This window comes from Temnothorax curvispinosus, unplaced genomic scaffold (assembly GCF_003070985.1).
Source record: "Temnothorax curvispinosus isolate PA1 unplaced genomic scaffold, ASM307098v1 QBEX01012413.1, whole genome shotgun sequence".
NCBI lineage: Eukaryota > Metazoa > Arthropoda > Insecta > Hymenoptera > Formicidae > Temnothorax > Temnothorax curvispinosus.
The window spans coordinates 1-20,210 of record NW_020222193.1 but is presented as its reverse complement, the minus strand read 5'-3'; the positions used below and the strand labels follow the sequence as shown (position 1 = coordinate 20,210).

Below are 20,210 nucleotides of genomic sequence, written 5' to 3'. Positions count from 1 at the left end.
CTGCCACCACTGCCACTTCCACCGCCGCCGTCGCCGTCGCCGTTGCCGATGCCGCGGCGCACAGCTGGCACAGGAGGGAAATGGCTTCGACGGGCCCGTGGGCCACCAGACGCGCGCGGAGCGCCTGGAGAACGACGAAGGATGGATGCGCAGCTGCGACGGACGAGGACGAAGTGGGGCAGGTCGAAGAAGAATTTCAACCTCCGCGGAAAACAGAGGAGAAGCGATATCTTGTACGGCGGCGGGGGTAGGCAGACAAGTAAGCAGGCAGACACAGTCAAGGCATCGCCAGACCAAGGAATTTTTGTCCTAATGCGCATCATCTTCCTCGACCAATCTTTCACAAACGAATACTTCGCTTTTGATTTATTACAGGTCACTTCTTGATCGTTCGAGTGAATTCGGACGATCAGCGAAATGAGGCACAATATAAACAGACGAGTCGGACTTTAAATTAAAATTGTTTTTATTTAATCTGTATTAGTCCATCTTTGCAAGTCACCGAAGAGAGAGAGGATAAATCCTCTTAGTCTCTATGTCACATTTTTAATAGACTTCGAGAGATTCTAAATTTAATTGTTTTCAAATAAGTTCATTGAGACAGGAGAGAAGAGTATCGTACGTTCCTTAGATATCCGCGTTTGTTGACGCCCGGATAGTAACAAGGAAGATAGTGAGACGAGATATGGTCTCTTGTCGAGGGGAAATAAAGGATCGACCATAGGTCGAAGCGTCGACCAACGCGATACACCTTCTCTCATCCTTTCTGCGATGCTCATACGATAGTTTCACATGCTAAGGCGATTATATAACGATCAAGCAGAAATTAAAATATTTCACGCCACGTTGCGACAGTCTATAGTTTTGTTTTATCATTTACATCAATATACATGTATAAATTTAAACGCGCGCACGCGTGGTATCGTGTTTTTATCGTGCGACCGAGAAATTATTCTTGTAGTTAATATCGTATTTACTTCGACGACAGTTCGTGCACCTGCGGCAAAATATGCAGCTGCGACTGCATCGACGCCATCTTCATTGCATCATACGAGCAAGTTTGCAAGGACAACTATTTGACACAAAATATTTCTTTCCTTTTATGAACGCGTAATCTATTTTGTAAAAGACATTTCTTGTATAGAAATTGTATAGTCAACTTTTTTTTTCCTTTCTTCTCTTTTGTATAAAATTTATTGTCTGAATTGAAAGAGGTATAATATCCACTAAAAATCTGAGATTTTAAGGTAACAAAAGAAAACAAAATAATGTATTGTTTGGGATTTCAAATAATAAATCACAGTAGAGTCACTTTTTGTATAGAAATATAACATGAAAAAAAAAGTTTGCAGGTGCAAAAGCTGTTAATGTTTTCGTTAAAAAATGTATATGCAGAACTCTTTTCTTCTATAAAAGAATTAAAATTTCTATTCACTAATAAATCGCATAAATTAAAAATAACCTTGTTTAGACATGACTTTTATGTATCTTTGAACAGAGCTTTTATTTTCGTCCATCGCAATAATCTGATATGTTAATAATTATAATATAATAATAGCTCAAGCAGATATATGTATTCACATGTGTGTGTGTGTGTGTGTGTTCATACAATACATATATTTATACCAATATGTTTGCAAATACTTATGTTGCCGAGAATTTGAAAACTTTAAAATTTAATCCGGGAATAGTCACCTAATTTTTTTTGCGTAAACGATTATTTAGAATAATTTTTACACCCCAATTAAAAGTCATTGTTATTAATTATATATTGCATATTGTTTTGTTCTCTAACTTATTTAAGAGCAACATATATATGTATATATATATATTGCTCTTAAATAAGTTAGAGAACAAAAAACAATATGCAATATATAATTTTCTGGAAAAAAAAAATAGATAGTTCCTTAAATCGTCATCGGAATCGGACGAAACAGTGACCTTTTTTTGCGATAATGTCACTTTAGGTTTGTGTCGTCTTTGCCCCGGTGGCGTCGTGTCGACTTAGCCCCGAACGTCGTTTTTTACTTTTGTTACTCCAAAAATATATAAATTTTGAAAATATGCAAAAATTATTATCGGATTCGTATAAAGCATCGAATTTCCCATCAAAATCACTTAGCGGTAGATTCGCAAGAGTAAAGCTCGATGAAAGAGTAGACATTTTCGAGAGATCAGAAAAATTACTTTTCATTATCAAAAACACTTATGTCGCGTTAAAAATTACACTATAACTCAGAATGTTACCAACGTCCGTTGATAATACTGGCACATAAAGACGCATTTACAGTAGCAAAGGCAAGTTTCTACGATAGATTTAAATTGGCAAAAAGCCTAGTGTCAAGTTCGCCCCGCTGTCGGCTTAGCCCCGGTCTCCCCTACCTATAAATGTACAAATATAAATTTCTATCCATTATTCCTTTCTATCGTGTAGATTAAGTTTGAAAAAAGAAAAGTAACTATGGATTCTCGTCTTAAACAAAACTACTGTTTTATTTTTTCGACGTTAGAGTGTAAAGTGAGAATAGTCACCCCAAGTAACTATTCTCAAGTTAATTCTTATATTTGTAGGAATTTCAAAAGCACTAATGCCCGAACGTCGTTTAACTTGAACCTTATAGTCCAATTCACTCTTTGTCTGTTTCTAAGGGAGACTGTTAAAAAAAGCAAAGAGTGAATTAAACTAAGGTTCAAGTTAAACGACGTTGAAAAAGGTCATAAATAAATTATGCTTTACTCTTTTCTTTCTCTTTCTCTCTTCCTCTTTTTGATAAAAAATTATTCTGTTTTAAAAACTTTTGCTCTTTCCATGATTTTATTTTTGAAAGTTTGAAAAATATAAAACAGAATAACTAAGCATTTTTATCTACACTAAGAAATCATATTTTACTTGAGTCTTCATTTTTTCAATTAGTCTGTCGAGAAAATATAATACGAATTAATTGAACGTAGTAAAAGCATCCTAAATGAGTCTAAAGACTTTTTTTACTTAGAGTCATAAATTCTGCGGATATATTAATTCTGTTTAAATTTTCAAGAACAGAAAAATGTAAAATAGAATACTCGATAATTTATCTTAAAAGTATTCAAAAATTATTAAAAGTAAAACCAGAATATAGATATAGATTCAATATGTTTAATGTTTATATAGATTCTATTTATAGATCTATTTATTATATAGATTCAATACGTTTCTTTTGCGCATTTCATAATAATTTAATCCCATCATTTACATTCAAATTAAGTTCGAATTAAATCAATTTGATACGAATATAGCACTTGGTATGTACACGCGTCAGAGGATCAGTATAAACAAACCACGCAGGAAAGTTCTCTGAGAAAATTCTCTCGTCAGGCAATGAATATATATAGGCAATTCATGAAACATAACAGCAGGTAGAAAATAAAAGACGTAGAAATGTCTTCGAAAAAGAATACTCGTAGGTCACATAATAAATTTAAAATAAAATATTGATAGCAAAAAGAACAGTTTTCTGTTCTTCCTTTCATTGTTTAATAATTCCAAAAAATTAAACCCAGGTGTATTTTTTGCTTCCCTAATATGGATCTACATTTGCAGGTACCTCCTATAAAGGTCCAATGCTTTTTCGAAGGTTTTAGACTGCTCATTACGAAAAGAAGAAGGATGATATCTTTGGTACACACGGATGTGCGCTAGATGGTTCACCCCTTTCCCTCTCTCTTTCTTTATCTTTCTCTCTTGAGAGCATACTACTCACGTGGTTCCTCTGCTCTCTGTGTCTCTCTCTTCTCGCCTGCGCTTCCTCTCATCGTTGCCGGCGAAAGAGTTCGTGAGGGAGAGGTAGATAAAGAGAGACAGAGAGAAGGCCGCGCGGTCGAGAGCGGAGAGGGGAGACACCCTTCATCCTTGAGGTGGGGTCCCAGCCATCCCGCTGCTACCGCTTCGCCGGGATCAATACCCACCACCCCGACCAAAGTCCAAGCCACCCTCTCTCTTTGCCTGCGCCCGTCCGCTCTGTCTGCCTGCCAAACCTGCTAAGTCGCGCGCTCGAGTCTCCAGGGAAGACTTCCACGAGCGGCCGCCTCTTCCAGGCTTGCGCTTTTGCGATCTAGGGATCGCTCATTCACGATCAGGTCGATTAGGTCAACCCGTTTGGTCCTTCCAACCTGGTTCCGAACTAAAACTCTCTTTCCGCCCACGTTGTGACGGCGCGACGCAGCGGTCGACGTTAACCTCGTTCGACCTGTTGCTCGCATGATGGAAAAATGAATCTACTTAGCGATTTAGGTCTATTCAAACGGTAACGAGGAATATATCCTCTTCGTAGATAGTTTCGTGTATCAACCGATATGTGTGCCCTCGAGAGCCTGGTTCTCCGGATTATTTACACAGCGATACGGAGTGGAGCATATAATGGTCTCCGAGATCCCCAATGCTAGCGGCAAACAGTGACTCGTGCTACTATTCTTTGTATCGCTGTATCACAATCAAATATGTACCATACATAATCTCAAAAATCTCATCGTATAATTGATAAAACGAATAAATATTCGACATTGATATATTTCCATTGAGGTATACAATTAAAAATTGATTTTAATCACAATTCATAAAGTCCATATTGTTTAAAACGCATCTAATAATTTATGATATTAAATTAAAATGGCGCACGTGTCAACGAAGATACAAAATTTCGAAATTTAAACGCACGGATAAGAAACAAAATATGATATTCCGATAAAGCATCAACCAAGTTGCATCTACGTGTTTACATCCACTACGTGAATGAATCGACACTTTCCTGTATATCGTTTAGTCCTTATAACAAAATCCTGTTCGAAAAATCCGCGCACAGATTCCTGATGAAATCTATTTAGAACTGGGAACTGACGAGAAGGATCTGGTTTCACATTCGGGTTTGACGAGTAACAGACGAGGCTCCGCGTGTGCCTTCCTGCTTCATAAACGCACGAGAGGCAGCAATATTACGAAGCTCTAATAATAAGAAATTAAATAAATCCTCCAGCTCGAGAAAGGTTCGATTTCGATTTTAAACTTCCTGACGTGCTCGATTTTATTAATAAAGTCGAATACCTAGTGTTAAGAATTCTAACGATAAATAAAACGTCGTAGTCATTTTTTATTTTCTTAGATAGTAAGAGAGTAAATGACTTTTCTCGATATTTTCTATTTTAAAGAAAGAAAAATCACAAAATTATATCCAATAAGACACAAGTGATGTCGATACAAAAATCGGTGTGTCGAAGAACGAGGAACGTCTCGAAGATACCTAGTATTTTGCACGCATTCGTGATGGTCTCGCTTCGCTTCGGGAGCCTGCTCTATCCGGCTCTCGTTTTAGCGGCGGTCGCGGCGCGGCGGCTGCGGCGACGCGAGAGGGGTCAGAGTCCGTTCGGAGGGCGACGAAATTGCAAAGGGGATCGCCGGAGGGGGCGAGCGAGAGAGAGATAGAAGAGGGGTTGAGGGCGGCTTGATCCGAGGGTGGCGGCGATGCTGGTCGTGACGGTGCGCGGTGGGTGGCGGTGTTGGTGCTGGTGATGGTGATAGTGGTGATGGTGGTAGTGGCAGTGCGCGATGGTAACGGACGGTTACCGGCCGCCGGGCCTTTGGATCACACACGAATGACGTCACTCTCTGGCGTTACCAGGATACCGGGGTTCGGAAGACGAAGAAGATGCGCCATTGCCACGCAGCGGTCTCCGGATCTCCACGCGATTAATCGTGATTGGAACCTACGACGTTTCGTAATTCGACGATGATGCGACGAATCCTAAATTAAACAGCCTAGAATCTGGCAAAAGTGAATAGGGGAATTCTCGCAACGCGAGTCTGGTGTCTGATTTTGTTTAAAAAAAGCAATTTCTTTGTGATTTGTTCACTCGAGAGATATAGAACCAAAAAATAGAATTAGAATTCTTAATGATGTATACAAGTTTCCACGAAATAATTTGTCAGTTTCACAAACATATCTTCTCTTGGATTTCTTACCTATGAGTCTCCAACGTTCAACATTGAAAGTTTTGAATATATCTATGAAAACTTGATACAATATAAAATGAGAAATGATAATAGTTTGAGAATTGTAACTGTTCTCCATTTTGAAATCTTTTGAGTATAAAAATGCTTTACGAAAGCATTTCCATAAAGAAAAATTCTACTTCATACTCAATAACATGCCGTTTCTTCCAAACACAATTTTTCACACAGGTAATATTTTAGAAAAGCTCAATTGTGTAGTTTCTATTCTGCTGCGGAAAACTAGTCAGAATTTTCTCTACCTAATTCTTTCCACCTGCGAATAATATGTTTATTTTGAGGGGGGGGGATTTATTTGGTACATAGAAATCTACAAACGTTGATCAAAGGAAGTGTTATCAGAATTTTCACGCAGGTAATAATTTAACTAACTCTGTTGTCAACCTAAATTTGCACATACTAATCGACTTTTCTCGTAGCGAGAGAAAGCGTGTTCAAGTTCGGGGAAGAGAAGCGGGTCTAGAATAGTACTTCCCGCCATAGTGGTACCGCACATGTAAACGTCCTGCACACAAGAGAAGTACACGCGTGTGCGTGCGTTTATGTGAAAAAGTGACGCACGCAACACACAAACGCGCCACGTACGGTCGAAACTCTCATCACTGACATCTGGCTACGGTCTCCTTCGCCCAGGGGACTGCGGACAAAGACTTTTCCTTTTTCTTCAAGGTCTTTGGACTGGATTATATATGCCACGAACGGTCGACCGCCAAGTTCCAACGAAAAGATGAGACCGTTCTGAACATGAAACACGCAGGCCAAGTCGGAACATTGTTAAGTCGTCAGATTCGATTGTGAATTCTACTTTTTCTTAATGTGTGCATTCTCAATACATTATTAAACTAAGATCGACTCTCTTAAGCTCAAGTTGAATTAATGAAATCTCTTTCATTCTCGTCAATAAAGCGCGAGATGCTGTTTCTGAGAAACCCGTGAGAAAATATTAAATATCGACGAATGCAAGGATTGAAGATGCGTAGGTCGATCGTTGATAGGGGATCCCGTAAGGTCGGGATAATCGAGTCGAAAGGCTGGATGGATCGAGCCCTTCCAGTCGGTACCGGAGTGGTTGGTCTCCGACAGGCATGGCAGTGACTGCATAACGACCCTAGCGGTACCGTTTCTATGGTACCGTTCGTGGGGATTAACGCCCCTCTTGCGTCGTCGCGGCCGCTCCACTTTCATCCGGCGGCGGCGGCGGCTGCTGCTGCTGCTGCTGCTGCTATTGCTGCTGCTGCCGCTGCCGCTGCCGCTGCCGTCGCTGCGGGGTGAGACCAGCCTTGGCCTGGGACCATGGAAACTGGATAGCCTTCCCGTGAAACACGCGCGCGCATATATTGGTCGATCGCGTATTATAATTATCCCAAGTCTTGGCTACGCGGCACTCCGAGAGGCACTTGGAAAAACTCTCGTCATCGACGTCGATCCATCGATCAAAAAATAAATCGCGTCTCCGATATGATAGCTCTTCCAGAAACTACCTTGGATAGACAGTACAAAGTTACCCACGAAGCTGATAAAATATTATCCATATAAAAACTCTGTGGAACGTTTTATGATAAGAAAGAGAAGAATGGAAAAGAGAGTAAAACATATTTTTAAAAAAGCCAGTTTTATATCAGGAGAATGCGCTTTACATGCTTAGATAAAGCGCATCTTTTTAAATAACTTTCTAAAACTTTCAAAATATTCAATCAGTGAATCATTGCAGATTGACGAAACAAAATGTTCTTATAAAACGATAAAGAACAACAATAAAATTTTTATCGACAGCAACATGGCAGATGCCAAAAAAGAGTCATTTTATTTAGTTTTAAAAATATATTAGGTAACAATCAGTAGGTGATAATTCAAATAAATAATAAATATTAATAAGTATGTTAATAGAGAATTGTCTATTCAGCGGCGATATAATGAAGAATGACAAGAGCGCAGAGGCATTAAAGGAAAATTCCTGTTGAAGATAATGCATTATGGTGCATCACCATTGTTGGTTTCTATATTATATGGAAAAATGGCTCTACTAAATTAAACGGTAGACAGTCCAGTGTCAACTGGAATAACCATGAACCGAACATGTGATACGCAATCATAAAATAAATAATCGTAATGTTTTGTTGCTTTTGTGCTAAATGACTGGCTATCATTGTGGGTACATTTATGTAATAACAAATATATATACCTATATATACATATATATAATTATATAGAAAACCAGATAAATTTAATTCCATAAATTGCTCATTGCCCACGCTCGAGCGTTTCACTGGCTCAGGCGCGATTTATTTTATTTTATTTTTTTTGTCAATGCAATGTATCGATGTGTACACGCATCGCGGTAACGTCTTGATAGCGATATCATAGACGAGACGCAGCACCGCTCAACTGCGAGGTTACGCTTGGCGTCATCAACAACATATTGTCACCGTTTAACCTTCGTGTCATCGAAGCATTGATACCGTAACTATACGATACGGTAACTGACAAAATTATTTATTTTCCCGCCTGTTCGAACGATATCTTCTGCGTGCACCAAATACACATTTATAAAAAAGAAAAAAAAGAACGTATTTCGCGATTCATATTCAGAAATGAATGTTCTCCAGTGGACAAATTGACGATACCAATGAAAAATATCATAACTGCAGCAGATTTGTAATTCTTTTGCAATTCTCTTAAGAGAATTGTTGTAATTTTCTTTTCAAAAGTTTGTTAATTATAGCAATTAAAATAGTGAAAAACAAAAAATTAAATTACATAGATTAGAGTTACGATATCTTTTTGAAGTACTTTACTACTAAAATAATGAAGAAAAATGATTATAAGTGAAAACACAGTCACAATGCTTTTGATGTTGCCGAAAATTGCTGGACAAGTGACTTTCTCAACAACTATCATTTATCATACCTAGACGCAGGTAATAAAACGCGTTTGGCTTCGAAAAAGACCGACAAGTAAACTTTCAAAATTATTTCTACGGTGTAATTTTTCTATTGTAAAACACAGTTTTAAATTTAAAACGTTGTGGAATAATGGGGCGTAACTTGATCTTTACAATTAGATACGCTCGTATTTGAAAATAATCTTCAAAAGAAAATTGGTAAATTTTATGAGTCACCAAATGTTTAGTTAAGTTAAATGATTTCCTATCTTTTCATGTGGTGGACGTTAAATAGAAGGCAAAAATGTAAGAAAAAGAGTAATAAGATATTTACGATACAAACACAGAAAAATAAGATGCACGCACGCATACTATCTTGCAGATAAGCGGAGGTTGGAGAAGGAGAGGGTGCGTTGCAGAAATAGTCATCCCGTTATCGACACCACCGTTTGCTTATCGTTCCACGGTCAATATTTCGTTCCCTCCGGCTCGTTTTTTCTGCAACTTTGTCTTCGCCTCACCTCTCTTTCTCTATCCCGCTTCCCGGCGTCGTTAGCGTGCGTTTGCGCGCCCATCAGTATGCTCACCACTTATCCCAGCTTTATCGGCCGATAATACCAATATCTCGGCCATCATCAAAGAACGATTATAAGAAAACGGAGTAATATTCGCTATATTGTAGCAACGCTTTCTGGTGTACAAAATTGTTGCGCTGCTGCGCATTAATGTGCTCGCGAAATCGCGCAAATAGATACGCGATCTTCGCAATATTTAGAAAGAAAAAATCGAATACGACTGAATACTATTCGCGAACGCGAGTTTAAAAAAATTATCTATAATAGAATTTTTCAGAATTTTTAGTTCTATCGTGCAAATAATATTAATAGAAAATATATTTTTGTACCTCTTCACATCATAGTGTTGCAATTTTATACTTGGTTTTGAAAAATGTGTTTTTTTTTTATAAGAAAAGTAAGACCAATTATTTATTTTTTATTTAGCTTGAGAGATAAGAACGATTGAAAATACAACAATTAAGATAATAGATTTTAATAAAAGTTATTATGTCACCTCCTATTTTCTTGTTTTTGATTTCGATCAGTTAATAATCAACGGTTAATAATCAGTAATGAATGAAACATAGGGTACTCACCATTTAATACTCTTCTTTATGATGTTGCTTACGAGCTTCTGCGATTTTCTCGACGATACGAACGGCGGGGTGACGCTACACATCTTTCGTTTCTCTGCCTCGTTCGTCGTTTTCTCAACTTTAGATTCTTCAATGATGTTACTCTCTTCGTTTGCCTTCAGTACCGAGTTTTTAACCCACTCTACTATGTGATCCGTGCGATCAGTCGATAATGTAGAATTGTTAGCAAGCTGTTCTTCAATAAGTTCGCCAATCGCGGTTGGAGAACGGACAATTTCTAAATTCGATTTCTCTTCTGTCTTCTCAGAAGATTCTATAGAGTCTCTTTTATCTTCCACGGCCACGGAAGTAGTACATTTTATCGCATTGCCAGCCGCATCGTCTGTCGAAACGTCATCTTTCTTCTTTACCGTTTGTTGTTCTTCTTCATTGTTGTCTTCGTCACTGTCTTTAACTGTTGCAGACTTATCAGCGTGCTGGAGCATCTCCATCGCTAAATCTCCATGAACAATTTTTAAGATATCGTTTAGGTTGTTCTGTTTGGTGGTAGGGCAAAAATGGTATTCTGTAACGGACTCGTTACTCGTTTCTAGAGAAATGTCATCGGAATTCTCTCTAGATTCAAATTCGGTGTTTCGAAATTCGGTAGTTTCAGATTCAATCATCTCTGAACTTTCTACCCTGTCAAGATTAGTTGTCTCTGTCAAATCTCCATTGCAATCGGTTTTAGAAGCATTGATTTCAGAAGCATCGGCTTTAGGAACATCGGTTTTAGAGGCATCGGTTTCAGAAGCATCTTGTTGGCTTTTAGAACTAAGTAAATCTGTACCTTCAATTTTCTCTTCTTCATCAGTGGCGTCTGAAGCTTCTTTAGAAGTAGATGGTTTGTCAATGTCAATGTCTATTTGTTCATGATTTTCCTTCTTACCAGGGGAAACTGCTCCATCGTCTGTCAAAAGAATCTCTGGTACCAAAGAGATCTCGTTTTCCGTTGATACAGTAATACTTTCTTCTGTATTTTCTGCCATTGTTGCCGGATACAGAAATCAGTTTTCCAGCATCTTAATTTTGATGATGAATGATGAACTTTTAGTATTTTAGAAGACACATTGTTACCATCCGAGTCGTCTTGACCATCTTCGGACCGAATGGAGAAAAATATCTTCCTATGTTCTTCACAACTTTGCCTTCCGATTACCTCTTTGGTTCATTCCTATAATAAAACAATAAACTGTTAAAAATTACTATTTATAAACGATGCATACTTAAAATTTGATACTTATTGAAATAATCCTATTTTTATTTAACACATGTATTGGTATTGCTATCATTAATGCATTATTGATGTATATTATCATTATAAGATATATGTACATTTCTATTATAAATGTAGCTTCAACAACAATTTTTGTTCAGATAGATCTCTACATTATCGAGGGAGCATTGTGAGGTTAGGAAACGCCATGTATTAGACTAGATACGATTTATCGCTTAATTTCACGTAAAAGCCGATGTTATTTCTCATTTCGTATAATATTAATCGTATCAATTCTCCTCCCCCTCCTAAAAAAACGTTCAATTGCAAACCCAATCGTCGCGCTACGACGTTCCATGGCCTGACATTAACTACGCACGATACGTTGTTAACAAGCAATTCACAGCATGCTTAATAAACACTGAATGTGTTGTCGCGCAATCTCCATCGTAATCCTCAGCTACGTATCTTTCCGCGCAAATGATGTCCCAGACAGGTTGTCACCATTTCCGCGACGAAGGACAATGATAGTAGGTCCCTTTTTTTCCGGTATTTACTCAAGAAATACGATGAATCCCCAAGGACTTACGCTTGTAAGGCTGCCGGTGAATCATGCTCTCATTTTACAGATTTAAACGGCATCTTCGGAGACCCTTCGAGGCCCTAATGAGAAGTCGGTTTCTTTTCTACCTGACAGAGCAGTCCTAAAGGGCTGATTAACCTCCCGCAGAGAGTTTGTCCCACCGGCAGTCATCAATGAGACATCAGCCGTCCCTTTCCAAATCGCCTTTTCCACTTGCGGTGTGGTCGACACCGATTTCGGGTTAAAGTCACGGCGCGCAACGGACGTTCGATCGCTGCGCGAATCTCATCTTGCAGGAGGCAAGGAGCCAACGTATCGCAGGACCCGCGCGCGCGCGCCTAACCTCTCAAGTCTGAGGTAACCGGCGTCGATGGGACGGGACGGGAGGCGGGGGGAAGAAAATGCGGCGAGATAAGATCGTCGTACGTACCTCGACCACGTACCACGTACTCGGGGGAAGTCGGCTCCTCGGAGCTGCGGGAGAGAACTCGCGCGACGTGTCAGCCGTCGACGTCGGCCCGGAGCTCGTCCGTGGGAAGCGGACGATGACGACAGCTCGGATTCGCGTCGGAGTCGGAAATGGCAGCGGCAGCGGAGACTGCGGAAAGCGCGAGCGAACGACCGACACCGACGACCGTTCGCGGCGGATCGACGTGGCGGGAGAGAGAGAAAGAGAAAGAGAGAGAAAGAGAGCGAGCGCGATCTTCTCGCGAAAAAATTCCCAAGGAAACGCGAGAACGCGTAGAAACACAAACCCGTATACCGGCGAGGCTGGTGACCACTGGTGACCTTACTGAACTCTATCCGTGCTGAAACGCGCACTGGCGCTCGAAACGTCATCCGAGAGAGACAACTTCACGCGCCGCGGCGTTCCTTCTCTTTTTCGCGCGGTACAGTCCTACGAGAAAGTTCGCGTCATGTAAGGATGAAATATGCCCGGTATCGCGAAAATTGATTAAACTTCAGCGTCAGCGAGGATTGTACGCTCATGTACGCTCTCAATCTCAATGCGCATGCCATTCTCCGGGTATTCTCTCTTTCTCTCTCTCGTTTCCCTCCTTGCCCCTCTCTCTCACTCTCTTCGCTGATTTTTCTGTTGTTTGAGAATAATACACGAGAGGACATTCCAATATGAATAGGATTCAATCAGACTTTTATCAACTGCTGTTAACCGCAGCGAGCGATATTGATCGAAATTTACGCAAATTTTAGTTCGACCGAAACCGCGTTTCAGTCGTTTTGAGAACGCTCAAATTGCAGTTCTTATTTTTATTTTGTATTAATAAACATTTTTAATATTTAGGAATTTTAATTTTGATTTGTAGGTTTATACTTGACAAATCAATAAGGGATCGATAAACAGGTTTTTGATTCTGGACTTTCGATCCAGATTGTAGATTAAAGTGTACAGTTTTTATCTAAAATTTCCTCGAATCGAAGGCGAGCGCTCTTTAATTGGATTTATTACTTCGTGTGTGGAATTGCAAGAATACGATAGTGAAATCTGAAGGGAGACAAAGAAACTTACCGAACAATGGGGCAGCAACGGCGTTCGCGCTTTTTTTGCAAAGTTCATTTCCTCACATTTCAACGAGGCGGTCTATTGAGTGAAGTCATCAACGGAATAATATAGCCGAGAGAGTTTAAATTTCCGTTCCCGCAAATTTTATAGCGTTCGCGATTCTCGTCGATATAGCGAATCGCTGCATAACGCGAATTCACACAAATTCTTCGTGAAATATCGCATTTGGCGTTTAAAATTCACCAACAACATGGCGATCCATCGTGTCTTTAGGCTAATTCGGTTTTAACATAAATTTTTTTTATTAAGCAGTCTGATAAATCATGGCATACTTTCTTTGTAAACTTTTTGAATTTTTGCAATATCTTTAAAATTAAAGAAAATATACTACACGAAAATGTGCTGTGACGTCATATCTTATATAAGAAATGAAGTCATACCCTTTGAAGTTGCCGTCATCAAAGAAACTTTAGCAAGCTATAACTTTCTCAAATTTAGGTTTTTTTAAAAAATAAAAAAGCACTAAAAATCGGCTTAGATTCTCTACATTAATTATGGATACCGCTTAATAAAAAAAAATGTTATTTAGGTTTTTTCGCTTCTCGGTCGAATTTGATAGGTTTTTTTCTGAGCGAAATCATCGACGGAGCGCTCGCGTATAGAATGAAGTATAGTAAATTCGATTCTCCGTTGCTGTTTTTCGCGAGTTTATGCGAGTTCGCGCGGATATATCGCTGCCGATAATTTTCACTTTCGGGATCCTCGTCAACGAGACCGTCGATGTGACACGAATTTCGCGCGCGAATTTACATAAAATATATCGTCCGCGTTCGATCATCCACTCTTGCGCTGCTTCAGATCGCCGATTCGTCGTCAATATGGCGGCACGACACCGGTCGTTCTTGCCGTGTGTTGTCGGCGCGTATATAATTTCGTAAATTCGCCGGTGAACCCCTGAAATTTAAATCAATTCATCGTGCTGAATTTCTTAAGAAACGGATGGCTGGACTTGAAGAAATGTCGCAGCGATCATCGGACGTGTTTCGAATCGAGCTATACACACAGCTGAGGACATCGAACAGACGCATCGATCGCATATTTCTTCGCGGAGATCGGCAAAAACGCAGAAAGCGGCGATAGATCAAGGTAAGTGGCAGCGATAATCACTCCAGCAATTATCGTCTCCTCCGGTTGGTGCAATGTAACGATAAACTTGCTAAACACTTAGGTTAAGACGCTTAAATCGATTTGGAAAAATCTCGGGATGAGAGGAGCTATATACATAGGGAGAACTCTCGAGAGATAATTTTATAGGAGAGACACACGACACTGCGGTGTTCTCGTATATTTACAGATTATTCATAATTCATAGTCAATAGTAATTATATATATATATATATATATAATATGTATATATCAACAAAATAATATTTTAGTCATTTTTATGTCGCTAATAAAATCTAGAGGCTAAACAGTCACAGGGTCTCGATCATCTAAAAGTTGGTGATGTCTGCCTAGCCGCGGAACTTCGCGTCACATCCGCTCTCTACCTAACAATAAATAAACAAACAAATACAAATTTATACATTCCGCGCGCGTTACCGCGCTAGTGAGGGTAATAATGATTAATATCGTACGCCACAGTCGCAGGTAACGAGATATATCATCTCACGACGATCCTTTCGTGACCTACGTAAATCACGAATTAATTCTGGTTCTAAGTCGCGGATCATAATTTGTCATTAGCACCGTCTGGGTTCGAATATGGAAAGAATAATGAAGCGTAAATCGATTAAACTATAATATCTAAGGAATATGCCGTGTTATTTTTTCCCCGCAATCGACATTATTCGTGTGAGCTCTAAATTTTCACGAATTTTTCAATCGTAAAAGAAATTGTTTCTTTACTAAAAGAAGATTCGTTAAAAACGTTCGTAGAAGGTGAAAAGCATTTTTTTCGCGTTTCACACGCGTAAAAGTTCCGCCCGATAAAGTCTCTCGCGTGTCGGTTATGCGTTATAATATAATCGGATTTTATATTAATTCAGCCTTGACCCCAGGCTTCTGCAATTAAAACTTCCTCTCGAATTGGGAACGAGGTAAGGGAGTATACACTGCAGCCGACTGCGTCGCGCTCGAGAAGCAATTTTTTTTTTTACTACCGTCAAGTCTCGTTCTCGCTGATAGTCTTCTGCATGGCAGCGCGCGTATATCGCCTTACCGATGGCGAAACGGGGACAGAACAGTCGTTGTCTTTGTTTTTAACCGCAGTATATAGTGTGCCACGCGGTCTGTTGTCGTCGGTCCGTTTGTAGGTGTGTTAAAATTGCGGCTTCTAAACGGGGTCGCCGCGGACACGCTAATAACCACCGTCGCATTTCCGTCGGAATTGGAACGGCCGATGCACCGCTGACTGGCGCTGGGGACGATCGCCTCCGCGTTATCTGCGACCGTGGGACGCAAAATTGGATACGAAATTGCATCGTTTCTACTTTGCACAAACAGCTGCTGTTCAGCAGTACTTTAGCTCATTCCGATTAATCCGTGATAATTAATACGTTTTTCTCTCTATATCGCAGTCGCGGTCGTGATATAAATATAAAGGAAGGTTTCTCTCTTTCTCTGTGTGTGTAAGCTCGCGCGCGCGTATGTGTGTAATTAATTCAATGCTTAGTTATTGGCTCGACTAATTAAATGATTGACAGTTCTCTCTGATCGTAGTCGCTCTCTGGATCGTAGCTCCAGCTATGATATTAAAGTTGGAGAAAGAGAATTCCCTCCACGATCGTAAGCCATGTATCCCACGCTGTATTAAATCTCGGTGTCGGATAAATGATACAGTTGATACGCTTCATTGCGGGTTGTGAGATTCAATTCGACGTCTCTTATAGCAGTTTTTATCGTTAAGTCGTACGTGGTAATATCTTCGTAACATTATTACATCAAATATTTGAAGTCACGTGGTTTTGAGAAAGAAAGAATATTATGAAATATATCTATAGGATAAAATTTTATCCTCTGCTTTATGCTCCGTTTTATCCTTTATATTTCTATTGGAGTTTTCGCCACGCCTAATTATTCGACATACGGTATTGGTACATGATATAAATTAATCCGAAGCTCGAAACATTTACAATGTCACGGGGATACATATTTCACGGGTGGGACCGCGGAATTTGGTTTGACTATATAACGTTAATCCACGTCGGAGAGACGACTCGAGGTAAATCCAGCATGAGAACTGCGCCAAATGGTGCGGCGAGTCACCGCGCGAGGAATTCTTCTCGTCGTGGTTACGCCGGGGTATCGGATTTCGACTCCGATAAAACGGTAATCGGTATCGCGCGCGTCAGTGTCCCGTGTATTCGTGCGTTGTCAACGTGCACGTAGCGTGGGCAACGCTGTCTTTTTTTCGGGCACGCGTGTACAATACACATCGCGTATAAAATACCTTTTCCCTACCTATAAATGGACTACCTACACGCATTCGTCGTGGCCCTCTTTTTTCGCCATCCTTCGTTCCCCGTTCGCTTTTTTTAACTACCGAATAGCACCTATTCTCGTCATATATATTTCACGCGCTACGCACACCTCGCGTTCCCGTTTTCTTATTTTCTTCCGCTCTTCCTTCTGTGCGCATCAATCCTTTGTTTTCCTAGATATTTTCATGTAATACGGAAAATACATACATATAGGATACATACATAGGTAACATGTAAAAATTAAGCGGTCTGTCAAAAATTATTTTCACATCTTTTTGGCGAAAGATGGATCGTTGTACGGTATTATACCTGTCGGATTGCAAAGGATCGATGTGCGCTCAGTCTGTCGATGTGATCGCCGAGTTTACACCGGCAACGACGAGCCTTCCATTCTCTAACGTCGAATTTTGTTCCATAATGCGAGTAACGGCAACGGTATTAGATAAGGACTGCACGTTTACATAATAAATGACCATCGGAATACTAAAGCGTGACTATTTCGAAATGGCTGGTCTCTAACATTATTGTGTCTCTGAAATTTTCCGGTGCCCGACGGAAATAGCCCGCGCGTATACCTATACATATGCAAACGATAAGCGAGTTAAACAGTCGTGATCAGTTTTTGATACTTTTTAATTGTCCGCGATATTTTTAACCGGAATAAACTGGACAAACCGCATTTGAAAGAATTATTTTCAATATCGTCATTCATCGCGCGTCACACATAAAGAAATAATATAAAAAAAAGAAAAGAAAAATATGGAAAAAACAATCGTGTAAAGTTTCCAGATTTATCTCGAGATATAAATTCAGTTGACGTGCACATGTGCGAGCGTTCGTTTCTAAAATCGTAAATTTCGTCGCGCTATCGTATATGAGGTATTACATAAAAGCGCGTGTAATATTTGTTCTATCTAAGTAAACGTTGTCCGTAAGCGATTAAGACTTCTCTTTTATGGGTGGTATTATCAAGCGATGTGAAGAAACAATATTTGCAAATCAAATTGGCAAATAGAAACAAAAAGAGACGCCGACCAAAATAAATAAATTAGTGTTGACTTTAATTCTCCGTGAAATAGAGAACTGTATCGATAGATTTGTAGGATAGCGCATTTACCGTTTGATACTCGGCGTTTCGTAAAAAATTTAACTCAACGGGGAGCTACGAGATTTTTACGACGGAAATTAAACGGCGAAGAATCAAAACTATCGGAGCGCGGAGAGCTTAAAACGCATCGTCGTTAATTACGCAGATGGAAATTGATCGCTGCTTGTGTAAACTCGGCTCCGTAAGTCGTGGATATAAATATTTGATCGTGACGCAACTAATTTCTACTTTGCCGAGATCGGGGGACTAGTTACGATCGCCGTGACGCGCAAAAATGGAAAATATTACGCGAATGCATATTCTATTAACGTTAAGTCGATAACAGACTGTACAAAGTAACAACTGGGATAACAATTAGCGAGAGCAAAAGAAATTGCACTAAATAATACAAAAACAATTAAATACAACTTTAAATATAAAACTGTATCTATAATGAACAAATTTGATTACTCATCCTTTTATTCGCTAAGAATCTAATTATAAGACTTATGATCCAATCTCTACCTTCTCAAGAAGTAAGATTACGTGACGTGCCTCACGCATAGTTTCGTTTTAAAAACTCGTCTAAATAATTAGTAATAGATAAACTTTAGCCTTACTATTGCAACAGATAACACGTACGAAACAGAAAAGCCTCATCACGGCGTTCGCACGTCATTGCACTTATGTCAAGGGTTTTTTCTTTTACGGGGCTGTGTGACGATGAGAGAGAAAACCGCGGAGTTTATACCGTAGAAGCAGTGGTGTAGTCTTACAAAAACATCACATCAACGAATCCACATCGAGATACTTGTTCTTGGTTTCCGTTATAATTGCGTATCATAGCAAATTAATCGCGTATCGGTGTTCTATAATTTGCAGCCTTATCATAATTAATTCTTGCTGCGTAATTCTTCACACTTGCACATTTGATGTGTACATTTTTCTTTTATACTGGTCCTACGGCTTGGCATTATATTCTGCACAGATATGAGAATACATCTTTTTGTTCAGTACAAAAAGTCCAACAGAAAAATATATCGACTTGAACTCGCGAAGAAGTTTGCCGAGTTCTTCAGTCAAAATAGATTACCTCTAATCTACTTTATTAATTGGTTATCGCCTACGTTCGCATATGATTTTATCACATGATTTACGCCTTTATATAATTTACGAATGTTCATCGAGTTTACTAGGATCGCGTGTCGTATAATTAATCTTTTAACGACGCCGTCAGTCTCGCTCGTATATATTTCATCTCATTCTTCATTACCTCGCTAATGACATTCGTAAAAAAAGTATCATAGCTTTAAATCCCGAATACAAAATTATTCAACACCGTTCTCAATAAAGTATAGTTTCTGAGATTGTCATTATTATTTTCCATGTATAATTTATGCGCATACAATAATTTCGAATGTGACGTATATGTATAACAACAGGCGACTAACGACGGGTTAAAATAAAATATACGAACGGAATCGATTCGACCGCTTCGACTACACCACCGCGAAGGGGGAAGGGCACGCTTCGGCGGGTGTCGTCCAGCGGTCATTCCGCGAAAGTCCTCGCCGGCCGGCGTTTCTTCATTCGCATTTCTCCGCCTCGTCTGCGTGAGCAGCCTTCGGCGAGTAGCCGAAACCGCGTAAGAAGTGGCGTCGCGGCGTTCCTCGCGGTTCCTTTCTTCTCAGCCTTTCAGAATCGCTGGACTCGCAGTCAGGGTCAAGGTCACGGTGGTCAAGAGGCGAGAGTGGTCCTGTGCCAGGAGGCGTGTTGCTGCTGCTGCTGCTGTAGCTGCGACTGTGGCGGCGGCTGCTGCTGCTGCTGTTGTAGCTGCGATTGTGGCGGCTGCTGTTGCTGTTGCTGCTGCTGTTGTTGCTGCTGCTGCTGCCTCTTCTGGCTGCACACATGTAACAGGGTTGCATTTTATTACTTTGGTCGACAAATACGAATATTGATGCGTAGAGTATATCGCTGTATTTTATATATTATCCGCGTTATAAAAAGTTACGTTTATGTAACTTTTATAATGTCATGGGCCTAGTTTACACCGATCTCTTGATGTCTTGATCTCTTGATCAAGACACCTGATCACCGATCTCTTGATACGCGTATCAAATAGTATATTTGAACTGATCAGCCAATCAAACTAATTTACTACTTATTTATTATTTAATACGTGTATCAAGTGATCAGTGTAAACTAGG

The 20,210-nt window shown here is 39.8% G+C and overlaps 1 protein-coding gene across 6 annotated transcripts in view; it reads right to left on the bottom strand.

Annotated features, from left to right (window-relative positions):
- LOC112462419 overlaps positions 1 to 12,849 on the bottom strand; it is a 43,095-nt gene extending 30,246 nt beyond the window's left edge. Inside the window, exons 1-2 of one of the 6 annotated variants that reach the window (XM_025028164.1) lie at positions 12,343 to 12,849; positions 10,075 to 11,287 (exon numbers count right to left, since the gene is read on the bottom strand). In XM_025028164.1, coding sequence (XP_024883932.1) covers positions 10,075 to 11,102 — 1,028 coding nt within the window. In that variant the 5' untranslated portion in view covers positions 11,103 to 11,287; positions 12,343 to 12,849. Of the gene's footprint in view, positions 1 to 10,074; positions 11,288 to 11,918; positions 12,309 to 12,342 lie in introns of those variants that run through there. The other 5 variants (XM_025028167.1, XM_025028168.1, XM_025028169.1 and 2 more) reach the window with 5 other exon arrangements.
- Between the last annotated feature and the right edge of the window lie 7,361 nt (positions 12,850 to 20,210).